This window comes from Carassius auratus, chromosome 10, assembly GCF_003368295.1.
Source record: "Carassius auratus strain Wakin chromosome 10, ASM336829v1, whole genome shotgun sequence".
NCBI classification, from domain to species: Eukaryota; Metazoa; Chordata; class Actinopteri; order Cypriniformes; family Cyprinidae; genus Carassius; species Carassius auratus.
Genome location: NC_039252.1, coordinates 16226064 through 16236773, shown reverse-complemented (window position 1 = coordinate 16236773; position 10710 = coordinate 16226064). Strand labels below are relative to the sequence as shown.

The 10710-nt window shown below is 37.1% G+C and overlaps 1 protein-coding gene across 1 annotated transcript; it reads right to left on the bottom strand.

Annotated features, from left to right (window-relative positions):
- Positions 1 to 3493: 3493 nt before the first annotated feature.
- Positions 3494 to 4534, bottom strand: LOC113109493 (olfactory receptor 10A2-like). Its single transcript, XM_026273047.1, has one exon. The coding sequence runs from the start codon at positions 4469 to 4471 to the stop codon at positions 3494 to 3496; it is 978 nt and encodes a 325-aa protein (XP_026128832.1). The 5' UTR covers positions 4472 to 4534.
- Positions 4535 to 10710: the final 6176 nt, after the last annotated feature.

Here is a 10710-nt window from a genome sequence, read left to right as displayed (position 1 = left end):
TATTACAGTATATACATATAACTTACACTATCATTCAAAAGCTTGGAGTCAGTAAATTGTGTTTTGAAAAAAAAAATAACATTTTGTTTCAATGTTACAAATTCCCTGTATGACAGATAATATATATTAGAGAAAAGTGTTTATTACGTTTGAAATATGGATATTTTAACAAAAACAAAAACACATGCATACGTTACAGAAGGCCTTTATTCACCCCCTGGAACTATGTGAGGGACGTTTTATTATGAATGTGCACAATTTATTTGACGACTTGCGGACTGTTCAACTATAACACCCGCTGACTTCATTGATAGAGCTTGGTACACGACAGTTTTTAATATAACTGGATTCATCTGAAAGAAGAAAGTCATATACACCTAGGATGACTCGAGGGTGAGCAAAAGACAAGCAAAATTTCATTTTTGGGTGAACTAACCCTTTAATATGAGACACCTGAAGGCACTGTCTCATTGGAGAATCATAATAATTCATGAACAAAAAAAGCAGTGCAGTTACATCACTATAGACATCTGTCTTAAACTGGAGAAATACAATGAAAGACATTTTCATAGTCCTTTTATCTTTTTAATCTTCATAACCCACTTTAAAACCTTAAGGAAACTTATAATTATCTTTGATAACACATAAACAAGACTTCATTTATTTTATTCAATACTTCTGCTGTATAAGGGAGTCTGTCCAGTGGCCAAATGTCCAAAGGCCATTCAAGGTGTTTTGAGTTCACACAGCTTCTCCAGATGAGCTACTGTTTCCAGCCTAGCACGGTCAGACAAACCATTAAAATAAAGACATTTGTTTGGACTTAACAAAACACAGCCGCCTCCTTGGACACATACTGTATACTTACTGTATAAAGAAATGACAATCCATTGGGGGAAACACACTCATAAACAACCCAATGGCTCCCTGAACAACCTAATTCTCTCTAAATTAAGATATCACTGATGAAGTGACTAAATTGTCTAATTAAAGCAGTTCTGATAAGCAAATATGTCAAGTATAGTCTGTGGGAATGACTTCTGCTCTAATTAGCCCCAGGCTTCTCTCATCTCATGAGGTTCAGGGTTAAGGACCTTACTGGAGACACAATGTAAACACAGCATTGTTTGTCCTTAGAGCAAGTTAATTGATCTCCCTAAACTCAAAAAGAAGACATAGTACTCTTAGAACTTACATGGAGATTTACATAACTTAAAGGATGTTTGAAAGCAACTGTTTAGCAAATCTATAACTGGAGATTTATATGAACAGTATGATTTACAACGCATTTTAATTACCACAAAATAATACAGGAAGCTCCACAGAAAACCTTCAAGATAACATGACAACTAATTTTAGCACTTTACACTTGAAACAGAGATATGTTGAACATTAATGTGCATGATTGTGTTTTAGAGGATGAGCAGACAGTCTCTGGGTTAACAAGGAAACCTATATCCACATATGAATCTCTTTAGATTTCAGTAAGTTGAGGATGGGATCAGGGGTGTTGTTTGTGGTGGAGATAGGGGGGATACAACCCCCCACCATAGCCAAAACTAGCAAGTACCCCCCCCCCACAATATTCACTAGAGAAGAGTGATTCCTGTTGTGAAGCTGATGGTCGAATATGTGATGTATTTGAATAAACAGACACTTAAAGTGCTATGGAGAAAGTTGAACAATATCTAAAAATGCTACAAATTTTCAAAGGCTTATGAAAAGAGGAGAAAACTGTCAGGCTTATTTTTTTGTGTAAAATTTAGTTTAACTTCTTGTAGAATTTCTATTAGATAATCTGTTAAGGAAAAATATTTTTCCCTATAGATTCATATTAGGCTAAGATTGTGGCATGTTGTAGCTATTGGTTGTAGGTAGTTGTTTATTCATAACAGATTATATATTGATTAATAAAAATAAAAAAAGTCATTATTGGCCTGGCTAGTATTATTATAATAAATGCTACAGTTAAGAACTATGGTACATGCTTCAGATATTCCAAAAGATGGCATAGATTAAATCATCAAGAGCCTGGTGAGCTGTTAAGAAGTTAAAAATAAATCATTATAAGAAAATTTTACGTTATATTAGTATGTTGAATTAAAACTATCTGTCAAACTATAGCTTATAAGTGCCTAAATAATATAAAATACATTACATATACAAGTAATTGTTAACTATGATGTTACTTTATTGCACCAACTTTGCATAGGCGATAGCACAAAAATAAGCCTAACAAGAACTAAAACAGTTCACACTTCTCTAAAATATAAGACAATCTTGTATGATTCAGTAAATACCAGACATGAATGTGATGGAGGAAGACAGCTATGTTAAATGGATATGTTAAATGACTTAAATCCTGAAACATATCGCTTTCTTTCTTTTAATAAATACATTTAAAGATATCAAGCTGTTGCTGTTTCATTTGAGAATCATTATGATTTGTGAAGAAACAGTCAAACACAACATTGTAGACATTTACCTTAAGTTTTCACAGTCCTTATGTTATCAACCTCATAATCCAATTTTAACTGTTTATGCAGTTAATTAGCTTTGAAAACGGCAGCAATTATCACCCTGTAGCTCAAGACTGGTTGCCCACTGAAGCTTAGCAGGTTTGAGCCTGGTTAGTACCAGATGGGAGACCTCCTGGGAAAACTAGCTTGCTGCTGGAAGAGGTGTTAATGAGGCCAGCACGGGGTGCTGGTCTGTATGGGTCCAAACTCCCTGGTAAAGTGATGGGGACACTTCACTGTAAAAAGCACTATCCTTCGGATGAGATGCTAAACCAAGGTCCTGACTCTCTATGGTCATTAAAAATCCCTAGATGTCCTTCGAAAAAGAGCAGGGGTGTAACCCCAGCATTATCTATGCTGTTATTTGTAAATGCTACTGCTCAGCTTCTGATATACGATTTTATCCTGGTTAAAGCTTTAATAAAGCAGAATACATGATTGCTTTGTAACATTTTAGTAAACAGTTAGAAGTGTCTGCCAGCAAGTATTGCTCGTTATCTAAACAGTCACTTTTTACTTAATGAAAGTGGGATTAATGGTGTAATTAATTTCCTTAGTGACACTATTTAGTCTGTTTATTTTTGTTTAGATTTTTGTAACAACAATAAAAACTCTCAGAGAGAAAATGCAGAGGAGGCATTATGAAAAATTGGCAAAATCGTATAGCTAAAAACCTCAAATTTACAGAGAAAAGCTTTAAAATATTTCTAGAACACCCCACTGATTTATTTGAAGATATAAAATAAATAAATTAAATCCAATTATAAATAATTATACGTAAAAGAGCTAAACAAAAGCTGTCTGAATACAGTAGAAATGATGCAAAATACATGTGTTCTTTATGACTAAATCCTGCAAGCTGAACAAAGTTAACAGCAGATTTACATTTATTATTGAAAAAAGCTTTTTCAAATGACCACAAGATAATACAGGAAGCAACACAGAAAGCCTCCAGAATAAGAGTATAAATAATCTCAATGTTGTACATTAATGTGTATTTTTAGAGGATGAACAGACAGTCTCTGGGTTACCAATGAATGAATCCTGCTTCGAATCTCTTTAGTTTTCAGTGAGTAGAGAATGGGATTGATGCAGGGTGTGAGAAGGGATGACAGAGACAAGCACACTGTTCTTACATTTGAGTTTATAATAATTCCAAAAAATCCAAGACTGAAGATGATTACAATAGGAATGAAGAAAAGGGTCACTAATATGAGGTGCTCTGAGCATGTGGCCAGCGCCTTATAACGGCTCTGATTATTTTTCATTCTGAACACAGCGGTCAGAATACCCATGTAGGTCAAGAAAATAAAAATCAAAGGTCCAGCATTGAATATTATAGTTAAAGCAGTTGCAAAATTCCACTGGGATGTTGTATCGCTACAAGCGATTCTTAAAACAGGAGCATAATCACAAAAATAGCTGTTGACCTTGAGAGAGCCACAAAAGGACAGAGATGGAATGGATGTAACAGCATAGAGAACTATAACAATACAAAAGAACCAAACTGCACTGATTATATAAGCCATTTTGGTGTTTGTATTTATATCCTCTTGTCTTAAAGGGAAACAGATTGCAATGAACCTGTCATAAGAGAGAATACATAAGGAAAATATTTCGAGGGATAAAAAAGTATAGTAAGTGTACATTTGAACAAGGCACAGTTTAAATGGCACAAAATTGTCTTGAACAATGTAAGTTTTGATCATGCCAGGCACAAGAGAGGTACTGAGTACAATATCAACCAAAGCCAGATTACCAACAGCCATGAACTTTGGGACATGAAGACAGTGGTCATAGAAAACGATGGTGATCAGAAAGACATTGCACATGACTGTGATCACATAAAGCAGAGTGAGGAACATGACATAGATATTACTGTAAGGCATTGAACTCAGTGCAACAATGTAAAATCCTACAGGCTGAATGATGGAGTTGCTGGTGTTTTGCATGGCTGTCCTTTTTTTACGACTTGGCTTCCTTGCAGTGTGCTCTACTCTTAGTGGGCGAGAAACCAAATACCTGTGAGAAACAGTCATAAACAGTCTTTGCTGTACAAATTACCTGTCATTTGAGAGCATAAGCCTTTATGACATTCAACCAGAAATCTACAAAATCTATTAAGATCTACAATTGACATGTTACAATTATTGTCTTAATTCTATACTTACATGCAACAATGATGCTGTAGTTTGTGGATAACGCAGATGCTGTTGTCTACCTTGCAATTTTTGCTTCTGCTTCACAGTCCAAGGTTACTGTGAACACTGAATGTGAACTTGAGAACATTTTGGGAAATATATAGGTTAAACCCCCCCCCCCCCAAAGATGTCATTAAAAAGGAAAGTATACGGTATCTAAATAGTCTTTAGAGGAAATATATTCATAATCACTTTTTACTTGATAAATGTGAGATTAATGATGGTGTAACTAATTGCTTCAAGTGTCACTAATTAGTCGGTTTATTTTTGTAACAACAGCAAAACCCCCCAAGAGGGATCATGTAAAAGTGGCATTATAAAAAAACTGGCAAAATCATGTAACTAAAAATTAACAAAATTTGAAAAGAAAGCTTTGTAGAAGAACACAGATTTATTTCATGCTATAAAATAAATTATATATATTATGAATAATTATTTATGTATAACACACTTCCCTTCAAAAGTTTTGGGTCAGTAAAAGTTAATACATTTTTTTATAATAATTATATATATATATATATATATATATATATATATATATATATATATAATATATACAGTGCAGGACCAAAAGTTTGGACACAACTTCTCGTTCAAAGAGTTTTCTTTATTTTCATGACTATGAAAATTGTAGATTAACACTGAAGGCATCAAAACTATGAATTAACACATGTGGAATTATGTACATTACAAAAAAGTGTGAAACAACTAAAAATGTGTAATATTCTAGGTTCTTCAAAGTAGCCACCTTTTGCTTTGATTACTGCTTTGTACACTCTTGGCATTCTCTTGATGAGCTTCAAGAGGTAGTCACCTGAAATGGTCTTCCAACAGTCTTGAAGGAGTTCCCGGAGAGATGCTTAGCACTTGTTGGCCCTTTTGCCTTCTGTCTGCGGTCCAGCTCACCTCTAAACCATCTCGACTGGGTTCAGGTCCGGTGACTGTGGAGGCCAGGTCATCTGGCGCAGCACCCCATCACTCTCCTTCTTGGTCAAAGGAGGAGGACAGAAGGCCTGCAGCACTACAGGTTGTGGTGTGATAGAGGGCACCTTAGGAACATATCCCGCTCGAGGGTATATGAACACTTTGGTCATGCCAGGTGCAAAATCAAGATAGGTAGGGGCCACTGAGAGGGCCTGAAAATCTCCTACTCTCCTCAGAGAGGTAATGGCCAACAGAAAGGCGGTTTTAAGAGTCAGATGTCTATCTGAGATATCTTGAATCGGTTGAATGGAGATTTGTAAAGAGCCTCTAACACCACACCCAAGTCCCAGGGGGGAATACGGGACCGTACTGGAGGTCTCAGCCTCAGCGCACCGTGGAGGAAACATGTAAAGACTGGCCATCGAGAAGGGCGTGGTAAGCCGCAATGGCCGCCATGTAAACCTTCAGCGTGGAGTGGGTCAACCCTGCAGAGAGCCTGGCCTGTAGAAACTCCAGAACTGTACCAACTGGGCAGTTTGCTGGGTCTAGCTGGCGGTCTCTGCACCATGAGGTGAAGAGTTTCCACCTCAGGGCGTACAGTTTCCTCGTTGAGGGAGCTCTGGATTGGAGGAGGGTCTCAACACAGCTGCTAACAGTTGTGCCCCCTCAGGGACCACACCCACAGCTTCCACAACTCCGGACGAGGGTGAATTATCGTACCCTGTGCCTGTGAGAGTAGGTCTGTCCTGATCGGTATCTCTCTGCGAGCCATACTCGGCCCGGCCAGAACGGGGCTACTAATAACAGATGGACCCCGTCCCGGCGTACTCTCGCCAGAACTCCCAGGAGCAGAGCAATTGGGGAAAGGCGTTGCAAGTATTACACGGCGACAAGGAGCTCCCAGCACCGGGCCCTGATTCAAGAACCAAGGTTTCTTCCACATGTCTAAGGCACGGAGGCAGCGTCGCGTGACCAAGCTAAAATCAACCAATCGTCAATGTGGTTGAGAATGCGGATGCCCTGCATGTGCAGGGGAACCAGAGCCGCGTAAGAATGCTTAAGAAAATTTATAATTAGCTTTGATTAAAAGAACCAGGGCCTCATACATTTAAATTAAAAGTTTCCACTATATTAATGATTTGGGCTGTCCAGAGTCTTAATTGTCTTGACACAGCGTTACAAAAATAATTTACTAAACCAAACAAATAAACAAACCAAATGTCCAAAGTCCAAATGTCCCCAAAAGGATAGTAATGGCAGTAAATTTGGAACGTGCAGGGACATTTTTTGATCTGTATGAGGAAAATGAGCTTATAAGTCATACAGAATGATCTTTTTTTGAAGATGTTTTCATTGACGGGTGCGTTTAGGGTAACTGGATAGAAAATACAGTTTGTACAATATAAAAATCATTACATCTATGGAATGTCTCCATAAAACATGGAAACCCAACGTGTATGTGTGTGTGTTTGCACATGCGTGTGTATACAATTACATAATGAAGTGTCAAAATCCCACTTAAATTTTTTTTTCCCTTCACACTTGAGTCTGTAGCAAAACTTCCACATTTAGTATTACAGTAAACCTGCTTTTGCAGTGAATGAAGGTGTCAGGAGTTTTAGGTTTCATAACTTGAAATTATGGTGTACCCTCTAGCAGCAACTCAGCTACCAGCTGGTCCAGTTTTTGGTGGCTTTTATTAGTACATTAGTATTTTCACCAGCTAAAAATGATCTGCATGGAATGACATGAAGAAACAGAACAAACTGAAACAGACTAAATCCAGAAGAACTGTGGCAACATCTCCAATAAACCTATCTGCAAAGCTACAGTACTGTTAAAAGTTTTAAGCACTTGTGTAAAAATGCTGTAAAATGAGGATGCTGTCAAAAATAATGTCATAAATGTTCTTTATCAATGAACTTCTTGAACAGCTCAACCTGGCAAGGAATGAGCTTCTAGTCTTCCCTGCCACTCAAACTCTACAGCATGATTTCATCATCCAGCTAGGTTCTTCTACAATTATCCCACCAACTTTGATCAGAAATCTTGATGTAATCTTTGATGACCAGCTTTCTATCAAAGACCACATTGCAAAGACTGCTCAATCTTGCAGGCTTGCATTGCACAACATCAGAAAAATCTGGCCCTTTCTAATGGAGCATGCTGCACAACTTCTTATCCAGGCCCTTGTTATTTCTAGGCTGAACTACTGTAATGCTCTTCTTGCTGGAATTCCATAAAGCACAATCAAACCTCTACAAATGATTCAGAATGCAGCGGCACGACTGGTCTTCAACGAGCCCAAAAAATCCCATGTTACATCTTTCCTTGCACTGGCTACCAGTTGCGGCTTGCATCAAGTTCAAGACATGGAAGCTTGCACAGAAAGGCTCATCACCGCACTGCATCATCACAGGCGCATCACCTGCCAACTTCTACTCACTATTATGAATCTACATCCCCTCCAGAAGTCTGAGATCTGCTAGTGAGCAACGCCTCATGGTACCATCACAGGAAGGCTCAAAATCACTTTCCAGAACATTCTCGTTTACCGTTCCTGGCTGGTGGAATGGTCTTCCCACCCCTATCCGGAATGCTCATCTCTTTCAACGCTACTTGCCTTCTTCCTAAAATAAAATGACAACAACAAAAAAAAACAAAAACACGTCTTTCTCTTTATTTATTCCATCCCTTTCTAGCTTGTACATATTTGATGTTATTCCCAATAGTGACTTTGTGTCTGCAAAATGATTAAATGTAAATGTTACAGAAGAAAATAAGATCTCTGGTATCTAAATAGTTTTTAGAGAAATGATGTTCATTAGCAATCTTAACTTAATTAATGTGAGATGAATGATGGTGTAACTAATTGCCTGAAGTATCACTATAGTCCAGTTTATTTTTGTAACAACAATAAAATCTCTTTGAGGGATAATATAAAGGTGGTATTATATACACATAACTTACACTATCATTCAAAAGTTTGGAGTAAGTAAATTGTGTTTTGAAAGAAATTTAACATTTTGTTTCAAGGTTACAGATTACCTGTATGACAGATAACTGAAATGAGAGAAAAGTGTTTATTACGTTTGAAATATGCATATTTTACTTACAAAAACACATGCATATATTACAGAAGGCCTTAATTCACCCCCTGGAACTATGTGAGGGACGTTTTATTATGAATGTGCACACTTTATTTGACGACTTGCGGACTGTTCAACTGTAACACCCGCTGACTTCAATGATAGAGCTTGGTACACAACAGTTTTTAATATAACTCCGATTGGATTCATCTGAAAGAAGAAAGTCATATACACCTAGGATGACTCGAGGGTGAGCAAAAGACAAACAAATTTTCACTTTTGGGTGAACTAACCCATTAATATGAGACACCTGAAAGCTCTGTTTCCTTTGAGAAACATAACAAATCATGAAAAAAGCAGTGCAGTTACATCACTAAAGACATCTGTCTTAAATTGGAGAAATAAAATGAAAGCCATTTTAATAGTCCTTTATGTTTTTGTTATCTTCATAACCCAATTTTTAAGTCCTTAAGGAAACTTATAATTATATTTGATAACACATAAACAAGACTTCATTTATTTTATTCAATACTTCTGCTGTATAAGGGAGTCTGTCCAGTGGCCAAATGTCCAAAGGCCATTCAAGGTGTTTTGAGTTCACACAGCTTCTCCAGATGAGCTACTGTTTCCAGCCTAGCACGGTCAGACAAACCATTAAAAGAAAGACCTTAGTTTGGACTTAACAAAACACAGCCACCTCCTTGGACACATACTGAATACTTACTGTATAAAGAAATTACAATCCATTGGGGGAAACACACTCATAAACAACCCAATGACTCCCTGAACAACCGAATTCTCTTTAAATTAAGATATCGCTGATGAAGTGACTAAATTGTCTAATTAAAGCAGTTCTGATAAGCAAATATGTCAAGTATAGTCTGTGGGAATTATTTCTGCTCTAATTAGCCCCAGGCTTCTCTCATCTCATGAGGTTCAGGGTTAAGGACCCTACTGGAGACACAATGTAAACACAGCATTGTTTGTCCTCAGAGCAAGTTAATTGATCTCCCTAAACTCAAAAAGAAGACATAGTACTCTCAGAACTTACATGGAGATTTACGTTACTTAAAGGATGTTTGAAAGCAACTGTAGAGTAAATCTATAACTGGAGATTTATATGAACAGTATGATTTACAACGCATTTTAATTACCACAAAATAGTACAGGAAGCATCAAAGAAAGCCTCCAAGATAACATAACAACTAATTTTAGCACTTTACACTTGAAACTGAGATATGTTGTACATTAATGTGCATGAATGTGTTTTAGAGGATTAGCAGACAGTCTCTGGGTTAACAAAGAAACTTACAGTATATCCACTCTTGAATCTCTTCAGTTTTCAGTAAATTGAGGATGGGATTAGGGTTGTTGTTCGTGGGGGAGACAGGGGGGATATAACCCATATATATATATGTGTATATGTGTGTGTGTCTGTGTCTGTGTAAGGGAAACAGGTCAATTTAGCTCAAAGGGAATCATTTAAGATTTTACAGGGAATTTGAACAGAATCACTGTTTCACGGCTGATCACTGAGTACACCCTGCGATTCACTGAATGAGCCATTTAACATCAAATCTGCATTGGATATTAATATCCAAACTATAGTGAAAACACTATCAATTAGCACAGTATCAAGATCGGCAGTTTAAGACATTAACTTGTAAGCAGAAAACACAAGATACTTCTCTATTCAATATGAATAAGGCCTTAAGCTATCCCATAGTTATTAAAAAACATACACAATAAGTGATTATAAACATGATAGTCAAATGTGTGGGTTACATAATGAATATGGAATTAAGCGATGGACTAATATAATTTCTGTCCATCTATATCTAGAAAGGACAGTTTCTGTGCTATTCTCTGACATAAGGATGTTTTGTGCAGATCAGAGGTTAAAAGGTCCCCTTAGGAATTTCAGTCTGGTTCTGCTAGGTGGGGGGGAAGTCAATCCAAGGATCTTGTTTATTACTC

Coding starts and splice junctions, on each gene's coding strand:
- LOC113109493 (XM_026273047.1), bottom strand. CDS start 4,471: ATGCAAAACACCAGCAACTCCATCATTCAGCCTGTAGGATTTTACATT.